Source organism: Panulirus ornatus, chromosome 65, assembly GCF_036320965.1.
Source record: "Panulirus ornatus isolate Po-2019 chromosome 65, ASM3632096v1, whole genome shotgun sequence".
Taxonomy (NCBI): domain Eukaryota; kingdom Metazoa; phylum Arthropoda; class Malacostraca; order Decapoda; family Palinuridae; genus Panulirus; species Panulirus ornatus.
This window is the reverse complement of record NC_092288.1, coordinates 15,107,685-15,132,446: the sequence shown is the minus strand read 5'-3', so window position 1 is coordinate 15,132,446 and position 24,762 is coordinate 15,107,685. Positions and strand designations below refer to the sequence as shown.

At 41.9% G+C, this 24,762-nt stretch overlaps 1 protein-coding gene across 2 annotated transcripts in view; it reads left to right on the top strand.

The window, feature by feature from the left end:
- The window catches only part of bsf (bicoid stability factor), a 201,779-nt gene that overhangs the window by 106,049 nt on the left and 70,968 nt on the right, over nt 1–24,762 (top strand). For both annotated transcript variants that reach the window (XM_071658035.1, XM_071658036.1), the window contains exons 13-16: nt 2,644–2,784; nt 5,088–5,283; nt 9,798–10,011; nt 14,738–14,851. In XM_071658035.1, coding sequence (XP_071514136.1) covers nt 2,644–2,784; nt 5,088–5,283; nt 9,798–10,011; nt 14,738–14,851 — 665 coding nt within the window. The remainder of the gene's footprint in view (nt 1–2,643; nt 2,785–5,087; nt 5,284–9,797; nt 10,012–14,737; nt 14,852–24,762) is intronic.

Below are 24,762 nucleotides of genomic sequence, written 5' to 3'. Positions count from 1 at the left end.
CTTACATCCTTGATAAAAACTTTTCATTGTTCTTGCAACTTACCTCCAACACCATATACCCTTAAAATCTTCCACAAAGCATCTCCATCACCCCTATCATATGACTTCTCCAGATCCATGAATGCTACATACAAATCCATCTTTTTTTCTAAGTATTTCATACACATTCTTCAAAGCAAACATCTGACCCACACATCCTCTACCACTTCTGAAACTGCACTGCTCTTCCCCAGTCTGATGCTCTTTACATGCCTTCACCCTCTCAATCAATACCCTCCCATATAAATTCCCAGGAATACTCAACAAACTGGGAGTGGGCTTAGCAGCAGATGGGACCATGGAAGTTGAAGTGAATCACAGGGTGGGGGAGGGGTGAAGGTTCTAGGAGTGATGAAGAATATGTGGAAGGAGATAACTTTATCTCAGAGAGTGAAAATGAATATGTTTGAAGGCATAGTAGTTCCAACAGTTTTATAGGGTTGTTCGGAGGAGGGTGGATGTGTTGGAAATGAAATGTTTGAGACAATATGTAGGGTGAGGTGGTTTGATCGAGTAAGTAATAAAAGGGTAAGAGAGATGTATAGAAATATAATGAGTGTGGTTAAGAGAGCAGAAGACAGTGTGTTAAAATGGTTTGGACATATGGAGAGAATAAGTGAGGAAAGATTGACAAAGAGGATGTATGTGTTACAAGTGGAGGGAGCAGGGAGAAGCGGGAGACCAAATTGGAGGTGGAAGGATAGAGTGAAAAAGATTTTGAGCGATTGGGGCCTGAACATACAGGAGGGTGAGAGGAGTGCAAGGAAAGGGTGAATTGGAACAATTTGGTATACCGGGGTCAACGTGCTGTTAATGGACTGAACCAGGGCATGTGAAGCATCTAGGATAAACCATTGAAAGGTTTGTGGGGCCTGGATATGGCTAGGGTGCTGTGGTTTTGGTGCATTACACTTGAGAGCTAGAGACTGAATGCGAACGAATGTGACCTTTATTGTCTGTTTTCCTGGTGCTACCTCGCTGAAGCAGGGGATAGCGATGCTGTATCATGTGGGGTGGGGTAGCGACAAGAATGTATGAAGGCACGCAAGTATGAATATGAACATGTGTATATATGTATATGTCTGAACATGTGTATATATGTATATGTCTGTGTATGTGTATGTATGTTTATGTATGTTGATATGTATATGTATGTATATGTGTGATCCCTGGGAATAGGGGAGAAAGAATACTTCCCACGCATTCCTCACGTATTGTAGAAGGCGACTAAAGGGGACGGGAGCGGGGGCCTAGAAACCCTCCCCTCCTTGTATTTTAACTTTCTAAAAGGGGAAACAGGAGTCATGCAGGGAGTGCTCATCCTCCTCGAAGGCTCAGATTGGGGTATCTAAATGTGTGTGGATGTAACCAAGATGAGGAAAAAGGAGAGATAGGTAGTATGTTTGAGGAAAGGAACCTGGATGTTTTGGCTCTGAGTGAAACGAGGCTCCTTTCCTCAAACATACTACCTATCTCTCTTCTCTTCTCATCTGGGTTACATCCACACACATTCAGACTTCTAAGCCTGAGCCCTTGAGGAGGATGAGCACTCCCTGCTCACCTCCTCCTTTTGTTCCATCTTTTAGAAATTGAAATACAATTTGGGGGAGCAGGAGAGTCTTAGAGGGAAGGGCAGGTCTGCAGCATTTTAGGGTTGCGGGGTCATGGTAGGTGAACCAGTTGCTGTCTGCAGATGACATGCCACTGATGTGAGACTCAAGAGTGAAACTCCAGGATTTGTTTACAGAGTTTTGGGTAGTGTTTGAAAGAAGAAAATGTGTTTAATGACACTGAACTGGAGTAAGGTGATATTGCACAACAGGGAGATGAGATGGGATAATTTGAAAGTGTGAGTTTGAAAGGGGAGAACCTGGAGGAAGTGGAGTGCTTGAAGCACCTGAGAGTGGACATGGCAGTAGATGGAATAATGGGGGCTGTTATTGGTCATAGGGTGGGAGAGGAAGCAAAGTTTATGGATGCTTTCAAAGAGGAGTGTGTGGCAGGGGAGGAATTTTTTTTCTAGGAAAGAGATGGGAATTTTTGAAAGTATAGTAGTCCCAGTATCATGTTATAGATATGAGTCCTGAGACCAGAATGCTAAAGAATGCAAGATGAGAAAAGTTTTAGAAATGAAATACCTGAAGACAGTATGTGGTGTGATGTAGTTTGGCTTGTAAAGATTGACTGTAAGAAAGGGGTGTAGTAGTAAGTGTAGTCTGTTTTAGAGAGATGAGTTGAGTGTGCTGAACTGGTTTGGAAATATGAATGGAGTGAGAGAGGCTTAGAGGCATCTTGGCCTGAACATTCAGGATGACGAGAGATGTGCATGGGATGGAATGACTTGGATTAGTGTGTTATATGGGTAGTCATGTGCTGTCGCTGACCTGAGCCAGGCAGTATGTCTTTCTGGGGAACTATGAGATAGTTCATGGACTTTGTCTCGGGATTTGTCTGGGCTGTAGTTTCATTGTGCTGTACATGACAGCTCTCACTGAAGCAGGAAACAATGGACAGGTATCAAAAAATTGTCTGTCATAGGTGTTTGCTTTAGTAGTAGATAGATATTATGATGAAAATATTGATGAATTTCTTTTTATCCCTCAGCATCAGCAGAGTGTGGAAGTGTTGGAACGCCGTCTCACTGAGCTGGAAAACAAGAACCTGTCAACGACAAATGTCCGTAGTGTCCTACTCACTGCTTATGCTCGGAATAAAGATATTGCGAAAGCTGAGGAGGCTAAAAAGGTTAGTATATACATTTGAACATTCAGATTGTTACCAGTAGTTAGTAGTTGGTAGGCAGCCAATGACCAGGGAGGCATATTACCAGTAATACCTGCCTGGATATTGGGTTGGTTCGTGATGGCTGCTCAGTGAGCCAGCACTTCAGTGGTTGTTAAGTTGCACTCCTCTGACCCATGCAGCTGTCTTTACTTGCAGCCTCACTCACTCATGGACAGCTGGCATTCTGTCCACAAATATACATAACACTTGACAACACTTAACCCACACAGCTCATTTATTCTTTGTAACTCTTGATTTTCCTGTGGTGAGCACTATCCACTAGTGATGCCTTTTGGCAGATGGTAGTAACAGTAGATAAAAGTAGTAGGTAGGAACATTTAGGCTGGAGCAGTTAGGTAGAAATAGTAGTAGAAGCATTAGTTGGGAGCATTAGGTAGAAGTAGTAGGCTGTAACATTAGGCATGAATTTTTGGTAGACATATTAGGCAGTAGCAGTTGGTAGGAACATTTGATAGGAGTCTCTAAAAATACTGCTGTGGAGTTGCCCTCTGCCAGTGGTATGTTAAGTGTGAGGCACTAAAGGGTAAGAAGCAGCACTGGAGTTCATCAGTTTTGGAGACTTGCTGTGTCATCCCCTTCAGGGAGTTCTCAAAGGGCATGGGTGTCAGAGATATAGGTGGATAGAATGATAGATTATCACCATAGTAAGGTCCCAAAGGGAATGAGTGTCAGAGATATAGGTAGATAGATAGATAGATAGATAGATAGATAGATTGTCACCATAAAAGTATGTTGAAGTTTTGTAGATGTTTCAGTACAGTGCTCTAAAAATTGCAAGACTAATCCTTGAGCGTCTAAGTTAGTTACCTCTGCTCATATTTTACTTTTCATTTAACCTACATGTACGTTTATTATATTTGTGTTTAACAAATCTTTTCTTGTTATAATCACTGTCATTCATTTGATTACTATTTCAAAGCTGCAGAACTCTGAAAGTATATAAAATTACCACCCACACCGATTAGATATGTGTGTCAAGATCAGGCAGGCACTGACAGCATTGCCTCCATTTATGCTGGAAAAATATTTTTCTGCTGCATGTTCAAGTTTTGATGCTGAAAGAGTCTGTGTCCATAAAATCATCACTGAATTATTCAGGGTCATCTTCTGCCAAGTCCTTAGATCTAGCTAAAAGTAACTCATTGTTCTTACCTGGAAACTCAGGCAAATGTGCTAACATTTGCATGGCTGGAGAATGACTGACTTTGTGGAAAAATTATCACACATTGCCACATCAGCCATGACTAGGTTGCATGTATGGCCATAAAATTGAGGTGTGAAACTTGATGTTATATAAACATCTGGAAGCATTGCCCAGGATATGTATATATCTATCTGGAGGCATAAATAGATGTTCTAAACAACTTGAAGAACTGAGATTCACTGGATATGAAAAAGAAACCTCATGGGAGGTTAAGAGGATATGTGTAAAATTGTGAAATGACAATAATTAGACTTTTTCCAATGAAGAATGGGTGTATGATGCGAAAATTCTCCATATTGCATACTGATAAAGATCACTGTCTTTTCGAGCTTCTAACACTTTTCTCATTTTGTTTCATCCCTTGTGGTCATTGCAGATGCAGGTGATTACCAGTGGTGGTGCATATGTTTCCTATCTGTTATCTCTATCTCTAATGGCTGTTCCAATTGGAGCTCCCTCAAGGGGGTGGCCGCGGTAATAGGGTATCCATAACTAGCGAACTCCATTGCTGCTGCTTAGCCTATTGTGCCTAACCCCAAACAGGCCACTGGCAGAGGACAGCTTGAGTGCAGTGTTTGCAGATTCATACCTAATGTTCCTACTGACATCTACCTAATGTTCCTACCAGTTACTTCTATCTCTTGCTCCTAGTGCTCACATCAGGAAAATCTAGTTATAAAGAATGAGTTATGTGAGTTAAGTGTTGTCAAGTGTTACATATGACAAGGAGAGATTGGATGTTTACGGACAAAATGTCAGTAGTCCATGTGTAGGTGAGCCAGAAAGAAAAGACAGCTACCTGTGTCAGAGGAGTGCAACTGGCAACCACTGAAGTGCTGGCTTGCTAAGTAGCTGTCACTAACCCTTCCAATACCCAGGCAAGTAGTACTGGTAATATATTTCCCTGGTCATTAGCTGCCTACTTACTACTGCCTGCTCCTTATGTTCCCTTGAATTTTTATTACAGTAATAGCTTATAATGCTTATTTAATGTTATCTTTCTTTGAAAGGTGGTTTTTTCATTATGTGATTTTTACAGAAATTAGATGAAGAACAGTACCCAATCGGCACGGGCCTTTACATTCTGTTGATTGATATGTATGTGAGTGTGGGTAAATTAACAGAGGCCATCACATTGCTCCATGAACTTCAGAAGAGAGAACCTGAAGTCAAGTTAACTCCAGTTAAATTTTTGCGGTTGGCTCATCTAATGATCGAAGAGGGTCAAGTAGAGGGTAAGAAGCTCACTTGTTTCAGTATTTTTAAACTTTTTGTTGCATACTGGCATGACTTTATATCTGTAATCATCTTAGAATTTACTGTAGTATTGTTCACCTTGATAGTGAATGATAGATGGATAAAGTAGATAGATTATTACCAGAGAAGATGCTTTGAATGTAAGAAGTAAATCAAAAAGATAAGACTGGAATCTTCTGGAAGGATATGTGGTTTTATTTAAAAAAGTTTTTGTACTTGTTCACTGTTTCCTGCATAGTAAGATGGTGTCAGGAACAGATGCTGTTTCATTTGCTCACACCCATTCTCTACCTGTCATGTATAATGCACTAAAACCAGAGCCCCATCTTTGTTTCCTTCTATCACCTATGCTTACGCACTTCCTAAAACACACTTACAACCTTCTGTAGTTTCTCTTCACTCTCAGCAAACAACACAGTGTTCATAAACAGACAGTCTTGCCACTAGCCATCAAACCTCATTGCCACACTCCATCTCTGCATCCCCTCTCCCTGCTTTTGCTTTTGTCCTTGAGAATGGTTTGGTTAAGAGAGAAGAGGTATTGAAAGCTTTGCAGAATATGAAATCTGAAAAGGCGGTGGGTTTGGATGGTATTTATTAAGAAAGGGGTGACTGTGTTGCTGATTGGTTGATAAGGATATTCATTGTATGTATTAACCATGTGCCTGAGGATTGGCAGAATGCATGCATAGTGCCACTGTGCAAAGGGAATAAAGGAGAGTGTTCAAACCACAGAGGCATAAGTTTGTTGAGTATTCATGGGAAATTATATGGGAGGGTATTGATTGAGAGAGTGAAGGTATGTACAGAGCATTAGATTAGGAAAGAGCAGTGTGGTTTCAGAAGTGGTAAAAGTTTTGTGGATCAGATGTTTGCTTTGAAGAGTGTATGTGAGAAATACATAGAAAAACAGATGGATTTGTATGTAGCATTTAGGGATCTTCCTCTACTTCCCTCAATCATTTTCACTCTTTTCCTGCAGTTAACACTCTTGCAATTATCTCTTTGTTTTTGGCTGACAACTGAACTTCCACAACCCACCATTCACTACACTTTCTCACATGCCCACATCCCACCTTCCGCATGCTGTACACTTTTCTAGCACAAGAAAGCACTTCTTCCCTAAATACCTCCCATTCCTCACCCACTGCCCTATTTTCATTTCATCTCATCTTTTGCCATACTTCACCCAATCTTTCCTGGTATCTTTTCACTCAAGCCTCTTTTCCAAGCTCACTAACTTTCACAACCCTTTTCCCACCCATATACCTTTTTTTTTTTTTGTAAAAATCACTTCAGCCTGTCGCCCTTATTTCCATCAAAAAGTGATTAGACTCCCCACTGGCTGCCCCTCTCAGTATGTTTACATTTAAAAATCTCTTTTTAGCATGCCTGTCAGTTGACTTAATCCAAATATGCCTACTCGCCATTAATCTGTCACCCACAGATATTTGTGTATGTCCCTCTTTTTAAACTAAGTATTCCATGTCATCAGTCCTGTTTTGTGACAAAGCTCCACAAATAGTTCACTGTTTTCATTTATAGTGGGTACTTCATCACCCCCCCCCCATTTTATCTTTAGCTGCCACATTACCCTTCTGTGTTATTTGATCCCTCTCATCAAAATGGCTGACACACTTATTCAGCCCTTTCCAAAACATTCACCTCTCTGCTTCACTTTTCTCACTGCCGTGAGTGTAAAAATGAACAGTCACCCACCTCATAATCTGCTTTAATTTTCACCCACATCAATCCGGGATGTTTTTTTATTTACATTCATTTTGCTTTGTCGTTGTCTCCTGCGTTAGCGAGGTAGCGCAAGGAAACAGACGAAAGAATGGCCCAACCCACCCACATACACATGTATATACATACACGTCCACACACGCAAATGTACATACCTATACATCTCAATGTACACATATATATACACACACAGACATATACATAAATACTTTTTTTTTTTTTTTTTTTTTTATACTTTGTCGCTGTCTCCCGCGTTTGCGAGGTAGCGCAAGGAAACAGACGAAAGAAATGGCCCAACCCCCCCCCCCCATACACATGTACATACACACGTCCACACACGCAAATATACATACCTACACAGCTTTCCATGGTTTACCCCAGACGCTTCACATGCCTTGCTTCAATCCACTGACAGCACGTCAACCCCTGTATACCACATGACTCCAATTCACTCTATTTCTTGCCCTCCTTTCACCCTCCTGCATGTTCAGGCCCCGATCACACAAAATCTTTTTCACTCCATCTTTCCACCTCCAATTTGGTCTCCCTCTTCTCCTCGTTCCCTCCACCTCCGACACATATATCCTCTTGGTCAATCTCTCCTCACTCATTCTCTCCATGTGCCCAAACCATTTCAAAACACCCTCTTCTGCTCTCTCAACCACGCTCTTTTTATTTCCACACATCTCTCTTACCCTTACGTTACTTACTCGATCAAACCACCTCACACCACACATTGTCCTCAAACATCTCATTTCCAGCACATCCATCCTCCTGCGCACATCTCTATCCATAGCCCACGCCTCGCAACCATACAGCATTGTTGGAACCACTATTCCCTCAAACATACCCATTTTTGCTTTCCGAGATAATGTTCTCGACTTCCACACATTTTTCAAGGCTCCCAAAATTTTCGCCCCCTCCCCCACCCTATGATCCACTTCCGCTTCCGCTTCCATGGTTCCATCCGCTGACAGATCCACTCCCAGATAAATACACATGTACATAATTCATACTGTCTGCCTTTACTTATTCCCATCGCCACCTCGCCACACATGAAATAACAACCCCCTCCCCCCTCATGTGTGCGAGGTAGCGCTAGGAAAAGACAACAAAGGCCCCATTCGTTCACACTCAGTCTCTAGCTGTCATGTAATAATGCACCGAAACCACAGCTCCCTTTCGACATCCAGGCCCCACACAACTTTCCATGGTTTACCCCAGACGCTTCACATGCCCTGGTTCAATCCATTGACAGGACGTCGACCCCGGTATACCACATTGTTCCAATTTACTCTATTCCTTGTGCACCTTTCACCCTCCTACATGTTCAGGCCCCGATCACTCAAAATCTTTTTCACTCCAGCCTTCCACCTCCAATTTGGTCTCCCACTTCTCCTCATTCCCTCCACCTCTGACACATATACCCTCTTGGTCAATCTTTCCTCACTCATTCTCTCCATGTGACCAAACCATTTCAAAACACCCTCTTGTGCTCTCTCAAGCACACTCCTTTTATTTCCACACATCTCTCTTACCCTTACATTACTTACTCGATCAAACCACCTCACACCACATATTGTCCTCAAACATCTCATTTCCAGCACATCCACCCTCCTGCGCACAACTGTATCCATAGCCCACGCCTCGCAGCCATACAACATTGTTGGAACCACTATTCCTTCAAACATACCCATTTTTACTTTCCGAGATAATGTTCTCGACTTTTAGGATGTTCCAAGTGTAAATGCATACATATGGGCTGTGAATGATCTGGATACGTCTTTTCTAACAGCATCAGTGTTTCCTTCAACTTCTTCCTTTTTCTTACTTACTGTTGTTGGTGTTACAGATTTTTCCAAAATAACACACTTTTGAATGAATATCTCCCTAGTAATTCTCTTCTCTAAATCTTTCAGCTTGAAAAGTTGCTCTCTAAGCAATAGTTTTCAGATGTTGATTGTATTGAAGATTTTTGTATTATCTCCTGTCAAGTGCACAATATTCTTTACATAGCTTCTTTGCTCCTCCCTCCATATCTTGCAGTACTCATTCCTTACTTACTCTGTTTTACCTTTCAGTACTCTAAGCTCTTTTGCTTTTAGAATTCCTTATTGAACTAGGTATACCTCTCTCTTTTTCAACCTTTCTTCTCCATTGGCAGTCAGTATTCATATATTGATTTCTTTGTAAATTTTGTGGAACTTTCATAACTCAAGATGCTGGTGACAAAGTTTGGAAGAGTGTTGGAAAGGAGAAAGTTGAATGTGGCTGAGGATGGAACCATGGGGGTTGAGATGAGTTAGAGGGTTAAACAGGATTTAAGGTCCTTAAGTGCATAATTGAGCATGCAGAAGGAGAGTTTAGTGTCTCTTAGGGAAAAGATGGGAATATTTGAAGTTACAGTAGTTGCAGTAGTGTATTATTGATGTTACTCTGGGGCATTGAATGTAAAAGAAAGTGGAATGGTGGATGGGTTGGATATGATATGCCTGAAGATGATATGTTTGATGAGGAGGGGGTTGGCCAGGGCATGGTCAGAATATCTAGGTATATGAAAAAGACGTGCAAATAAAGATCAGCAAAATGGGTGTATGTATATGAAGTATTCCTAATGCATCCTTGCTCATGCAGGACACAGCATAATGGCATGGAAGAAAGAAGATCCTAGAATGTAGGAATGTTCAAACCTCAGCTTTCTCTGTCCTGCAGATCAAAGTATACCAATCTGATTTTTCTTTTGCAGAAGCAGTTAAGTTGATAGAAAACAATGCATCAGAAAATATAAATGATAAAGAATCGGGACTTCTGATGAATATTGTTAAGCGCATGCTTGATACGCTCGCAGACAAAGGTGATGTCACTACTGTTCGCCAAGTGTTACAAGTCCTTTTAAACCTCAAGATTGTTCCACCTGCAAATATTGTCTTTGGTCCAGTCATCAGGGCACACCTGGCCAAGTTTGTATTATTGAAATTAGTGTTTATGATATAGGATTATCTAATTAATTTTTTCATATATAGTTAATTATAGGCTACATCAAATGTTGTTGTTATTATTATTATTATACTTTGTCGCTGTCTCCTGTGTCAGCAAGGTAGCGCAAGGAAACAGAAAAAGAATGGCCCAACCCACCCACATACACATGTATATACATACACGTCCACACATGCACATATACATACCTATACATTTCAACATATACAAATATATACATACACAGACATATTCATATATACACATGGACATAATTCATACTTGCCGCCTTTATTCATTCCTGTCGCCACATTGCCACACATGAAATGACAACACCCCCCCCCGCATGCGCGCGAGGTAGCGCTAGGAAAAGACAACAATGGCCACATTCGTTCACAGTCAGTCTCTAGCTGTCATGTATAATGCACCGAAACCACAGCTCCCTTTCCACATCCAGGCCCCACAAAACTTTCCCCATGGTTTACCCCAGATGCTTCACATGCCTTGGTTCAATCCATTGACAGCATGTCGACCCTGGTATACCACATCGTTCCAATTCACTCTATTCCTTGCACGCCTTTCACCCTCCTGTATGTTCAGGCCGTGATCGCTCAAAATCTTTTTCACTCCATCTTTCCACCTCCAATTTGGTCTTCCACTTCTTGTTTCCTCCACCTGTGACACATATATCCTCTTTGTTAATCTTTCCTCACTCATTCTCTCCATGTGACCAGTTCATTTCAATGCACTCTCCTGCTCTCTCAACCACGCTCTTTTTATCACCACACATCTCTCTTACCCTTTCATTACTTACTCGATCAAACCACCTCACACCACATATTGTCCTCAAACATTTGGTTTCCAACTCATCCACCCTTCTCTGCACAACCCTGTCTATAGCCCATGCCTCGCAACCATATAACATTGTTGGAACCACTGCTCCTTCAAACATACCCATTTTTGCTGTCTGAGATAATGTTATCACCTTCCACACATTCTTCAATGCTCCCAGAACCTACGTCCCCCTCCCCCATCCTGTGACTCACTTCCGCTTCTATGGTTCCATCCACTGCTAAATCCACTCCCAGATATCTAAAACACTTCACTTCCTCTAGATTTTCTCCATTCAAACTTACCTCCCAATCAACTTGTCCCTGAACCCTACTGAACCTAATAACCTTGCTTTATTCACATTTACTCTCAGTTTTCTTCTTTCACACACTTTACCAAACTCAGTCACCAACTTCTGCAGTTTCTCACCTGAATCAGCCACCTGTGCTGTATCATCAGTGAACAATGAATAACTCACTTCCCAAGCGCTCTCATCCACAACAGAGTGCATACTTGCCCCTCTCCAAAACTCTTGCATTCGCCTCCCTAACAACCCCATCCATAAACAAATTAAACAGCCATGGAGACATAGAGTGCCCTTGCTGCAAACCGGCACTCACTGGGAACCAATTACTTTCTTCTTCCCACTCATACACATGCCGTACATCATTGATAAAAACTTTTCACTGCCTCTAGCAACTTACCTACTACACCATACACTCCTAATATCTTCCACAAAGCATCTCTATCAACTTTGGCATATGCCTTCTCCAGATCCATAAATGCTACATACAAATCCGTCTGTTTTACCAAGTACTTCTCTTCATATGTTTCCTGGTACCACCCCGCTGATGTGGGAAACAGTGATCAGGTGTAATATATCCGTACCTATACATTTCAACGTATACATAAATATACATACACAGAAATATGCATATGTACACATGCATATTCATACTTCCTGCCCTCATCCATTCCTGTTGCCATATGTTTATATGTATGTATTTTGTATGTATATGTACATGTATTGGCATGTATTTGTATTTATGTTTATATGAATGGATGGCTCTTTCTTCATTTGTTTCCTGGCACTACCTCACTACCACAGGAAATGGCAGACAAGCATAATCAATGAATGATATACTTAGTATTATTTTTTATTATACTCTGTTGCTGTCTCCCGCGTTAGCGAGGTAGTGCAAGGAAACAGACGAAAGAATAGCCCAACCCACCCACATACACATGTATATACATACACGTCCACACATGCACATATACATACCTATACATCTAATTTTTTTTTTTTTTATTATACTTTGTCGCTGTCTCCCGCGTTTGTGAGGTAGCGCAAGGAAACAGACGAGAGAAATGGCCCAACCCCCCCCCCCATACACATGTATATACATACGTCCACACACGCAAATATACATACCTACACAGCTTTCCATGGTTTACCCCAGACGCCTCACATGCCCTGATTCAATCCACTGACAGCACGTCAGCCCCGGTATACCACATCGCTCCAATTCACTCTATTCCTTGCCCTCCTTTCACCCTCCTGCATGTTCAGGCCCCGATGACACAAAATCTTTTTCACTCCATCTTTCCACCTCCAATTTGGTCTCCCTCTTCTCCTTGTTCCCTCCACCTCCGACACATATATCCTCTTGGTCAATCTTTCCTCACTCATCCTCTCCATGTGCCCAAACCACTTCAAAACACCCTCTTCTGCTCTCTCAACCACGCTCTTTTTATTTCCACACATCTCTTACCCGTACGTTACTCACTCGATCAAACCACCTCACACCACACATTGTCCTCAAACATCTCATTTCCAGCACATCCATCCTCCTGCGCACAACTCTATCCACAGCCCACGCCTCGCAACCATACAACATTGTTGGAACCACTATTCCTTCAAACATACCCATTTTTGCTTTCCGAGATAATGTTCTCGACTTCCACACATTCTTCGAGGCCCCCAGGATTTTCGCCCCCTCCCCCACCCTATGATCCACTTCCTCCATGGTTCCATCCGCTGCCAGATCCACTCCCAGATATCTAAAACACTTCACTTCCTCCAGTTTTTCTCCATTCAAACTCACCTCCCAATTGACTTGACCCTCAACCCTACTGTACCTAATAACCTTGCTCTTATTCACATTTACTCTTAACTTTCTTCTTCCACACACTTTACCAAACTCAGTCACCAGCTTCTGCAGTTTCTCACATGAATCAGCCACCAGCGCTGTATCATCAGCGAACAACAACTGACTCACTTCCCAAGCTCTCTCATCCCCAACAGACTTCATACTTGCCCCTCTTTCCAAAACTCTTGCATTTACCTCCCTAACAACCCCATCCATAAACAAGTTAAACAACCATGGAGACATCACACACCCCTGCCGCAAACCTACATTCACTGAGAACCAATCACTTTCCTCTCTTCCTACACGTACACATGCCTTACATCCTCGATAAAAACTTTTCACTGCTTCTAACAACTTTCCTCCCACACCATATATTCTTAATACCTTCCACAGAGCATCTCTATCAACTCTATCATATGCCTTCTCCAGATCCATAAATGCTACATACAAATCCATTTGCTTTTCTAAGTATTTCTCACATACATTCTTCAAAGCAAACACATGATCCACACATCCTCTACCACTTCTGAAACCACACTGCTCTTCCCCAATCTGATGCTCTGTACATGCCTTCACCCTCTCAATCAATACCCTCCCATATAATTTACCAGGAATACTCAACAAACTTATACCTCTGTAATTTGAGCACTCACAGACATATACATATATTTTCTTTCTTTCATACTATTCGCCATTTCCTGCATTAGCAAGGTAGCGTTAAGAACAGAGGACTGGGCCTTTGAGGGAATATCCTCACCTGGCCCCCTTCTCTGTTCCTTCTTTTGGAAAATTAAAAAAAAAAAAAAAATGGGGGGAGGATTTCCAGCTCCCCGCTCCCTTCCCTTTTAGTCGCCTTCTACGACACGCAGGGAATACGTGGTAAGTATTCTTTCTCCCCTATCCCCAGGGATAATATACATATATACACATGTATATAATTCATACTGTCTGCACTTATTCATTCCCGTCGCCACCCCGCCACACATGAAATAACAACCCCCTCCCCCCGCATGTGCATGAGGTAGTGCTAGGAAAAGACACCAAAGGCCACATTCGTTCACACTCATTCTCTAGCTGTCATGTATAATGCACCAAAACCACAGCTCCCTTTCCACATCCAGGCCCCACAAAACTTTCCATGGTATATATATGTAGGAAGGTGAAAGGCATGGGTAAGATATAGTGAATCAGATTGATGTGGTACACAGGTGTCAAAGTGCTGTCAGTAGACTGAACCATGGCATATGAAGCTGCTTTGGTAAATCATATAAAGGTGTGTGGAACCTGGTTGTAGATAGACAACTATGGTTTTGGTGCATTGTACATGACAGAATGTGAGTGAATGTGGCCTCTTTCCATCTGTTCCTGGTGCTATTTTGCTCTTGGTGCTACATTGCTGTCACAGGACATGCCAATCAAATATGAAGAAAATATATATTAGATAGAGAAAAAGTAATATACCTCTGTTTGTTGTTGGAAGCGACAAAGAGGGCAGGAGTACGGGATGGAAATCCTCTTCCTTGTATTTCAGTTTCTAAAAGATGGAACAGAAGATAAAGGCAAGTGGATACTGCTCATCGTCCTAGAAAGCTCAGGCTTGGGACTCTGATTTTGTGTGGATTTAACCAAAATGAGGAGAAAGGAGAGATGTAGTATGTTTGAGGAAAAAAACAGTATATTACACTATACATGATATGATTTTTTTTAAACAACCCTACTTTTATTACAGGGATGACCTAGTGGGGGCAATGGAGGAGTTTGAGAAGATATGCCGAGAGCATTCTGTAACGCCATATAAACTGGAGCTGACAACACAGTTCATCAAACTGGAGGATGCAGAAAAGTGAGTATTAGTGTGCTTGTAAAGTAGAATGTGTGATTATGGTCTTAGGTCTAACATGGTACACTAGGATCTTGAGTCATGATGCTTCAGGTTGCTATGCTTAGGGTTTTTGACACTTTAGAATTAGGTTACATAGTACTGATGTATACTTATGTAAGTAGGAGAGATGGCCAGAGAGCGTTATTGGATTACGTGTTAATTGACAGGCGTGCGAAAGAGAGACTTTTGGATGTTAATGTGCTGAGAGGTGCAACTGGAGGGATGTCTGATCATTATCTTGTGGACGCTAAGGTGAAGATTTGTATGGGTTTTCAGAAAAGAAGAGTGAATGTTGGGGTGAAGAGGGTGGTGAGAGTAAGTGAGCTTGGGAAGGAGACCTGTGTGAGGAAGTACCAGGAGAGACTGAGTACAGAATGGAAAAAGGTGAGAACAATGGAAGTAAGGGGAGTGGGGGAGGAATGGGATGTATTTAGGGAATCAGTGATGGATTGCGCAAAAGATGCTTGTAGCATGAGAAGAGTGGGAGGTGGGTTGATTAGAAAGGGTAGTGAGTGGTGGGATGAAGAAGTAAGAGTATTAGTGAAAGAGAAGAGAGAGGCATTTGGACGATTTTTGCAGGGAAAAAATGCAATTGAGTGGGAGATGTATAAAAGAAAGAGACAGGAGGTCAAGAGAAAGGTGCAAGAGGTGAAAAAAAGGGCAAATGAGAGTTGGGGTGAGAGAGTATCATTAAATTTTAGGGAGAATAAAAAGATGTTCTGGAAGGAGGTAAATAAAGTGCGTAAGACAAGGGAGCAAATGGGAACTTCAGTGAAGGGCGCAAATGGGGAGGTGATAACAAGTAGTGGTGATGTGAGAAGGAGATGGAGTGAGTATTTTGAAGGTTTGTTGAATGTGTTTGATGATAGAGTGGCAGATATAGGGTGTTTTGGTCGAGGTGGTGTGCAAAGTGAGAGGGTTAGGGAAAATGATTTGGTAAACAGAGAAGAGGTAGTGAAAGCTTTGTGGAAGATGAAAGCCGGCAAGGCAGCAGGTTTGGATGGTATTGCAGTGGAATTTATTAAAAAAGGGGGTGACTGTATTGTTGACTGGTTGGTAAGGTTATTTAATGTATGTATGAGTCATGGTGAGGTGCCTGAGGATTGGCGGAATGCGTGCATAGTGCCATTGTACAAAGGCAAAGGGGATAAGAGTGAGTGCTCAAATTACAGAGGTATAAGTTTGTTGAGTATTCCTGGTAAATTATATGGGAGGGTATTGATTGAGAGGGTGAAGGCATGTACAGAGCATCAGATTGGGGAAGAGGAGTGTGGTTTCAGAAGTGGTAGAGGATGTGTGGATCATGTGTTTGCTTTGAGGAATGTATGTGAGAAATACTTAGAAAAGCAAATGGATTTGTATGTAGCATTTATGGATCTGGAGAAGGCATATGATAGAGTTGATAGAGATGCTCTGTGGAAGGTATTAAGAATATATGGTGTGGGAGGAAAGTTGTTAGAAGCAGTGAAAAGTTTTTATCGAGGATGTAAGGCATGTGTACGTGTAGGAAGAGAGGAAAGTGATTGGTTCTCAGTGAATGTAGGTTTGCGGCAGGGGTGTGTGATGTCTCCATGGTTGTTTAATTTGTTTATGGATGGGGTTGTTAGGGAGGTAAATGCAAGAGTTTTGGAAAGAGGGGCAAGTATGAAGTCTGTTGGGGATGAGAGAGCTTGGGAAGTGAGTCAGTTGTTGTTCACTGATGATACAGCGCTGGTGGCTGATTCATGTGAGAAACTGCAGAAGCTGGTGAGTGAGTTTGGTAAAGTGTGTGAAAGAAGAAAGTTAAGAATAAATGTGAATAAGAGCAAGGTTGTTAGGTACAGTAGGGTTGAGGGTCTAGTCAATTGGGAGGTGAGTTTGAATGGAGAAAAACTGGAGGAAGTGAAGTGTTTTAGATATCTGGGAGTGGATCTGGCAGCGGATGGAACCATGGAAGCGGAAGTGGATCATAGGGTGGGGGAGGGGGCGAAAATTCTGGGGCCTTGAAGAATGTGTGGAAGTCGAGAACATTATCTCGGAAAGCAAAAATGGGTATGTTTGAAGGAATAGTGGTTCCAACAATGTTGTATGGTTGCGAGGCGTGGGCTATGGATAGAGTTGTGCGCAGGAGGATGGATGTGCTGGAAATGAGATGTTTGAGGACAATGTGTGGTGTGAGGTGGTTTGATTGAGTGAGTAACGTAAGGGTAAGAGAGATGTGTGGAAATAAAAAGAGCGTGGTTGAGAGAGCAGAAGAGGGTGTTTTGAAGTGGTTTGGGCACATGGAGAGAATGAGTGAGGAAAGATTGACCAAGAGGATATATGTGTCGGAGGTGGAGGGAACGAGGAGAAGTGGGAGACCAAATTGGAGGTGGAAAGATGGAGTGAAAAAGATTTTGTGTGATCGGGGCCTGAACATGCAGGAGGGTGAAAGGAGGGCAAGGAATAGAGTGAATTGGAGCGATGTGGTATACCGGGGTTGACGTGCTGTCAGTGGATTGAATCAAGGCATGTGAAGCGTCTGGGGTAAACCATGGAAAGCTGTGTAGGTATGTATATTTGCGTGTGTGGACGTATGTATATACATGTGTATGGGGCGGGGTTGGGCCATTTCTTTCATCTGTTTCCTTGCGCTACCTCGCAAACGCGGGAGACAGGGACAAAGTATAATAAATATATAAATATAGTACTGATGTACAGCATTATGTTGTGACTTGCAACATATTGGAAAATAAGAATTTTTACCTTTATATTTTTAATTGTCTAAAAGATTAGTGACCCTTGACAAATATTTATTTATTATTTATTATACTTTGTCGCTGTCTCCCGCGTTAGTGAGGTAGCGCAAGGAAACAGACGAAAGAATGGCCCAACCCACCCACATACACATGTGTATACATGAATGCCCACACATGCACATATACATATATATATATTATAACTTTGTGTACTGAAAAAGGACTGGTGATTGGGAAAACCTGGTTTAAAAAGAGAGATATACATAGATATACATATGTAAGTAGGAGAGATGGCCAGAGAGCATTATTGGACTTCGTGTTAATTGATAGGCGCATGAAAGAGAGACTTTTGGATATTAATATGCTGAGATGGGCAACTGGAGGGATGTCTGGTCATTATCATGTGGAGGCAAAGGTGAAGATTTTTAAAGTTTTTCGGAAAAGAAGAGAGAATGTTAGGGTGAAGAGAGTGGTGAGAGTAAGTGAGCTTGGAAAGGAGACTTGTGTGAGGAAGTACCAGGAGAGATTGAGTGTAGAATGGAAAAAGGTGAGAGCAAATGACATAAGGGGAGTGGGGGAGGAATGGGATGTCTGATCATTATCTTGTGGAAACGAATGTGAAGATTTGTAGAGGTTTTCAGAAGAGAAGAGAGGATGTTGGGGTGAAGAGAGTGGTGATAGTAAGTGGGCTTGGAAAGGAGACTTGTATGAGGAAGTACAGAAGAGATTGAGTGTAGAATGGAAAAAGGTGAGAGCAAATGATGTAAGGGGAGTGGGGAGGAATGAGATGTTTTTAGGGAAGCAGTGATGGCTTGCGGAAAAGGTGGTTGTGGCATGAGAAAGGTGGGAGGTGGGCAGATTAGAAAGGGTAGTGAGTGGTGGAGTGAAGTAAGATTGTTGGTGAAAGAGAAGAGAGAGGCTTTTGGATGATTTTTGCAGGGAAGTAGTGCAAATGACTGGGAGATGTATGAAAGAAAGGGGCAGGAGGTCAAGAGAAAGGTACAAGAGGTGAAAAAGAGGGCAAATGAGAGTTGGGGTGAAAGAGTATCATTGAATTTTAGGGAGAATAAAAAGATGTTTCGGAAGGAGGTGAATAAAGTGCATAAGACAAGAAAAGAAATGGGAACATCGGTGTTGGGGGCTAATGGAGAGGTAATAACAAGTAGTGGTGAAGTGAGGAGGAGATGGAGTGAGTATTTTGAAGGTTTGTTGAATGTGTTTGATGATAGAGTGGCAGATATAGGGTGTTTTGGTCGAGGTGGTGTGTGAAGACAAAGGGGAGAAAGGTGAGTGTTCAAATTACAGAGATATAAGTAATAGGGGAGAAAGAATACTTCCCACGCATTCCTCACGTGTCGTAGAAGGCGACTAAAGGGGACTGGAGCAGGGGGCCAGAAACCCTCCCCTCCTTGTATTTTAACTTTCTAAAAGGGGAAACAGAAAAGGAGTCACGCGAGGAGTGCTCATCCTCCTCGAAGGCTCAGATTGGGGTGTCTAAATGTGTGTGGATGTAACCAAGATGAGAAAAAAGGAGAGATAGGTAGTATTTATGAGGAAAGGAACCTGGATGTTTTGGCTCTGAGTGAAACGAAGCTCAAGGGTAAAGGGGAAGAGTGGTTTGGGAATGTCTTGGGAGTAAAGTCAGGGGTTAGTGAGAGGACAAGAGCAAGGGAAGGAGTAGCACTACTCCTGAATCAGGAGTTGTGGGAGTATGTGATAGAGTGTAAGAAAGTAAATTCTAGATTGATATGGGTAAAACTGAAAGTTGATGGAGAGAGATGGGTGATTATTGGTGCATATGCACCTGGGCATGAGAAGAAAGATCATGAGAGGCAAGTGTTTTGGGAGCAGCCGAATGAGTGTGTTAGTGGTTTTGATGCACAAGACCGGGTTATAGTGATGGGTGATTTGAATGCAAAGGTGAGTAATGTGGCAGTTGAGGGAATAATTTGTATACATGGAGTGTTCAGTGTTGTAAATGGAAATGGTGAAGAGCTTGTAGATTTATGTGCTGAAAAAGGACTGGTGATTGGTAATACCTGGTTTAAAAAGCGAGATATACAGAAGTATACGTATGTCAGTGAGGAGAGATGGCCAGAGAGCGTTATTGGATTATGTGTTAATTGATAGACGCATGAAAGAGAGACTTTTGGATGTTAATGTGCTGAGAGGTGCAACTGGAGGAATGTCTGATCATTATCTTGTGGAGGCGAAGGTGAAGATTTGTATGGGTTTTCAGAAAAGAAGAGAGAATGTTGGGGTGAAGAGGGTGGTGAGAGTAAGTGAGCTTGGGAAGGAGACTTGTGTGAGGAAGTACCAGGAGAGACTGAGTACAGAATGGAAAAAGGTGAGAACAAAGGAGGTAAGGGGAGTGGGGGAGGAATGGGATGTATTTAGGGAAGCAGTGATGGCTTGCGCAAAAGATGCTTGTGGCATGAGAAGCATGGGAGGTGGGTTGATTAGAAAAGGTAGTGAGTGGTGGGATGAAGAAGTAAGATAATTAGTGAAAGAGAAGAGAGAGGCATTTGGACGATTTTTGCGGGGAAAAAATGCAAATGAGTGGGAGATGTATAAAAGAAAGAGGCAGGAGGTCAAGAGAAAGGTGCAAGAGGTGAAAAAGAGGGCAAATGAGAGTTGGGGTGAGAGAGTATCATTAAATTTTAGGGAGAATAAAAAGATGTTTTGGAAGGAGGTAAATAAAGTGCGTAAGACAAGGGAACAAATGGGAACTTAAGTGAAGGGGGCTAATGGGGAGGTGATAACAAGTAGTGGTGATGTGAGAAGGAGTCGGAGTGAGTATTTTGAAGGTTTGTTGAATGTGTTTGATGATAGAGTGGCAGAAATAGGGTGTTTTGGTCGAGGTGGTGTGCAAAGTGAGAGGGTTAGGGAAAATGATTTGGTAAATAGAGAAGAGGTAGTAAAAGCTTTACGGAAGATGAAAGCCGGCAAGGCAGCAGGTTTGGATGGTATTGCAGTGGAATTTATTGAAAAAGGGGGTGACTGTATTATTGACTGGTTGGTAAGGTTATTTAATGTATGTATGACTCATGGTGAGGTGCCTGAGGATTGGCGGAATGCGTGCATAGTGCCATTGTACAAAGGCAAAGGGGATAAGAGTGAGTGCTCAAATTACAGAGGTATAAGTTTGTTGATTATTCCTGGTAAATTATATGGGAGGGTATTTATTGAGAGGGTGAAGGCATGTATAGAGCATCAGATTGGGGAAGAGGAGTGTGGTTTCAGAAGTGGTAGAGGATGTGTGGATCAGGTGTTTGCTTTGAAGAATGTATGTGAGAAATACTTAGAAAAACAAATGGATTTGTATATAGCATTTATGGATCTGGAGAAGGCATATGATAGAGTTGATAGAGATGCTCTGTGGAAGGTTTTAAGAGTATATGGTGTGGGAGGCAAGTTGTTAGAAGCAGTGAAAAGTTTTTATCGAGGATGTAAGGCATGTGTACGTGTAGGAAGAGAGGAAAGTGATCGGCAGGGGTGTGTGATGTCTCCATGGTTGTTTAATTTGTTTATGGATGGGGTTGTTAGGGAGGTGAATGCAAGAGTTTTGGAAAGAGGGGCAAGTATGCAGTCTGTTGTGGATGAGAGAGCTTGGGAAGTGAGTCAGTTGTTGTTCGCTGATGATACAGCGCTGGTGGCTGATTCATGTAAGAAACTGCAGAAGCTGGTGACTGAGTTTGGTAAAGTGTGTGAAAGAGGAAAGTTAAGAGTAAATGTGAATAAGAGCAAGGTTATTAGGTACAGTAGGGTTGAGGGTCAAGTCAATTGGGAGGTAAGTTTGAATGGAGAAAAACTGGAGGAAGAGCAGAAGAGGGTGTTTGGAAATGGTTTGGTCACATGGAGAGAATGAGTGAGGAAAGATTGACCAAGAGGATATATGTGTCAGAGGTGGAGGGAATGAGGAGAAGTGGGAGACCAAATTGGAGGTGGAAAGATGGAGTGAAAAAGATTTTGTGTGATCGGGGCCTGAACATGCAGGAGGGTGAAAGGCATGCAAGGAATAGAGTGAATTGGAACGATGTGGTATACCGGGGTCGACGTGCTGTCAATGGATTGAACCAGGGCATGTGAAGCGTCTGGGGTAAACCATGGAAAGTTGTGTGGGGCCTGGATGTCGAAAGGGAGCTGTGGTTTCGGTGCATTATTACATGACAGCTAGAGACTGAGTGTGAACGAATGAGGCCTTTGTTGTCTTTTCCTAGCGCTACCTCGCACACGTGTGGGGGGAGGTGGTTGTTATTCCATGTGTGGCGAGGTGGCGGTGGGAACTAATAAAGGCAGACAGTATGAATTATGTACATGTGTATATATGTATATGTCTGTGTGTGTATATATATGTGTACATTGAGATGTATAGGTATGTATATTTGCGTGTGTGGACGTGTATGTATATGCATGTGTATGTGGACGGGTTGGGCCAGTCTTTCGTATGTTTCCTTGCGCTACCTCGCTAACGCGGGAGACAGCGAGAAAGCAAAATAAATAAATAAAAAAAAAAGTTTGTTGAGTATTCCTGGGAAATTATATGGGGGGATATTGATTGAGAGGGTAAAGACATGTACAGAGCATCAGATTGGGGAAGAGCAGTGTGGTTTAAGAGGTGGTAGAGGATGTGTGGATCAGGTGTTTGCTTTGAAGAATGTATGTGAGAAATACTTAGGAAAACAGATGGATTTGTATGTAGCATTTATGGATGTGGAGAAGGTATATGATAGAGTTGATAGAGATATTTTGTGGAAGGCATTAAGAGTATATGGTGTGAGAGGTAATATGGTAGAAGCAGTGAAAAGTTTTAATCAAGGATGTAAGGCATGTGTACAAGTAGGAAGAGAGGGAAGTGATTGGTTCCCAGTGAATATTGGTTTGCGGCAGGGGTGCATGATGTCTCCATGGTTATTTAATTTGTTTATGGATGGGGTTGTTAGGGAGGTGAATGCAAGAGTTTTGGAGAGAGGGTCAAGTATGAAGTCTGTTGTGGATGAGAGGGCTTGGGAAGTGAGTCAGTTGTTCGCTGATGATATAGCACTTGTGGCTGATTCAGGTGAGAAACTGCAGAAGTTGGTGACTGAGTTTGATAAAGTGTGTGAAAGAAGAAAGTTGAGAGTCATTGTGAATAAGAGTAAGGAAATTTGGCTCAGTAGGGTTGAGGGACAAGTCAATTGGGAGGTAAGTTTGAATGGAGAAAAACTGGAGGAAGTGAAGTGTTTTAGATATCTTGTAGTGGATTTAGCAGCAGTTTGAACCATGGAAGTGAGTTACAGGATGGGGGAGGGGGTGAAGGTTCTGGGAGTGTTGAAGAATGTGTGGAAAGCAAGATCGTTATCTCGGAAAGCAAAAATGGGTATGTTCGAAGGAATAGTGGTTCCAACAGTGTTATATGGTTGTAAGGCATGGGCTATAGATAGGGTTGTGCAGAGGAGGGTGGATGTGTTGGAAATGAGATGTTTGAGGACAATATGTGGTGTGAGGTGGTTTGATTAAGTAATGAAAGGGTAAGAGAGATGTGTAGTAATAAAAAGAGTGTGGTTGAGAGAGCAGAAGAGGATGTATTGAAATGGTTTGTTCACATGGAGAGAATGAGTGAGGAAAGATTGACCAAGAGGATATATGTGTCAGAGGTGGAGGGAACTAGGAGAAGTGGGAGACCAAATTGGAGGTGGAAGGATGGAGTGAAAAAGATTTTGAGCAATCGGTGCCTGAACATACAGGAGGGTGAAAGGCATGCAAGGAATAGCGTGAATTAGAATGATGTTGTATACTGGGGTCGATGTGCTGTTAGGGGATTGAACCAGGGCATGTGAAGCATCTGGGGTAAACCATGGAAAGTTTTGTGGGGCCTAGATGTGGAAAGGGAGCTGTGGTTTCGGTGCATTACACATGACACCGTGTGGCGGGGTGGTGATGGGAATGGATGAAGGCAGCAAGTATGGATATGTACATGTGTATATATGTATATGTCTGTGTATGTATATATATATATGTATACATTGGAATGTATAGTTATGTATAAGTGCTTGTGTGGGTGTTTATGCTTATACATGTGTATGTGGGTGGGTTGGACCATTCTTTCATCTGTTTCCTTGCGCTATCTCACTAATGTGGGAGACAGCGACTAAGTATAATGAATAAGATAAATAACTTATCATGCATAATGTATCATGCATATTTTGTTAATACCACAGCAAAATGCCATTCAGTTTGTATCCTACTAGCTGCCAAAGTATGTTAGTGGTCACTGCCCTTGCATTATTTACCATGTTCACAGTAAGTATAAGCATTTCACTATGTCTGGATAGAACGCTTAAGATGATTTTGAGAGTACAAGATATAAGGCTGTTACTCATGAATTTAATTAGAGGTGCTTAGAAGGTTTGATACTGGTCAGACACTAAGGATTACAGCGATATGTGTGGATCCCTCAGTTTCATTCTTCCCTTTATGTTTTTGTAAGTTGAATAATCTTATCATTATGTTTTTTGACAAATCTGTTAACCCATTGACTGTTGATATGCTGTACACAGCATGGGTCACCTCTGGCAGTGGACTGTAGTGTGCTTTACATAGTTTGGGGTATTTAAGACTCCTGGGCTTGATAAATAACAGAGTAGTGAGTCAAGAAGGAATGATGTGGAACTCAAACATTATTTTCACATCTTTTGCACATATTTTTTCTATTCAGTTGCTCAGTAACCATCATTTTTTCACTGACAAGTTAATGAAGAAAATGTGGGTGAATGATGCATATAGGTATTTACTGGTAATGGAACTTGTATTATTGGAAATTCTAACATGATTGGATTGTGATTTTTTTCATACTTGATCAACATGTCTTGCGTTAGTAAGGTTGTGCTTAGAACAGACAAAGAAAAGCTACATCCAATCACATCCATGCTCTAGCTGTCACATATATACGTAGTGATATATTATGTGTATATTATATAGTTTGGGATGCATTGTACACCTTACAGCATTGCAGCAAGAACACTTATTCATTTAGTAAGCTTCCTATTCATGCAGGTAACATGATACTGTATTAATATGTGAAGACAAAAGCTAATAGATTTTTTTTTTTTTGCAAATTGCCATACTGAGGGCACTAAATGCCTAGAGTAGTCACAGTCATTGGGTTTAATATTG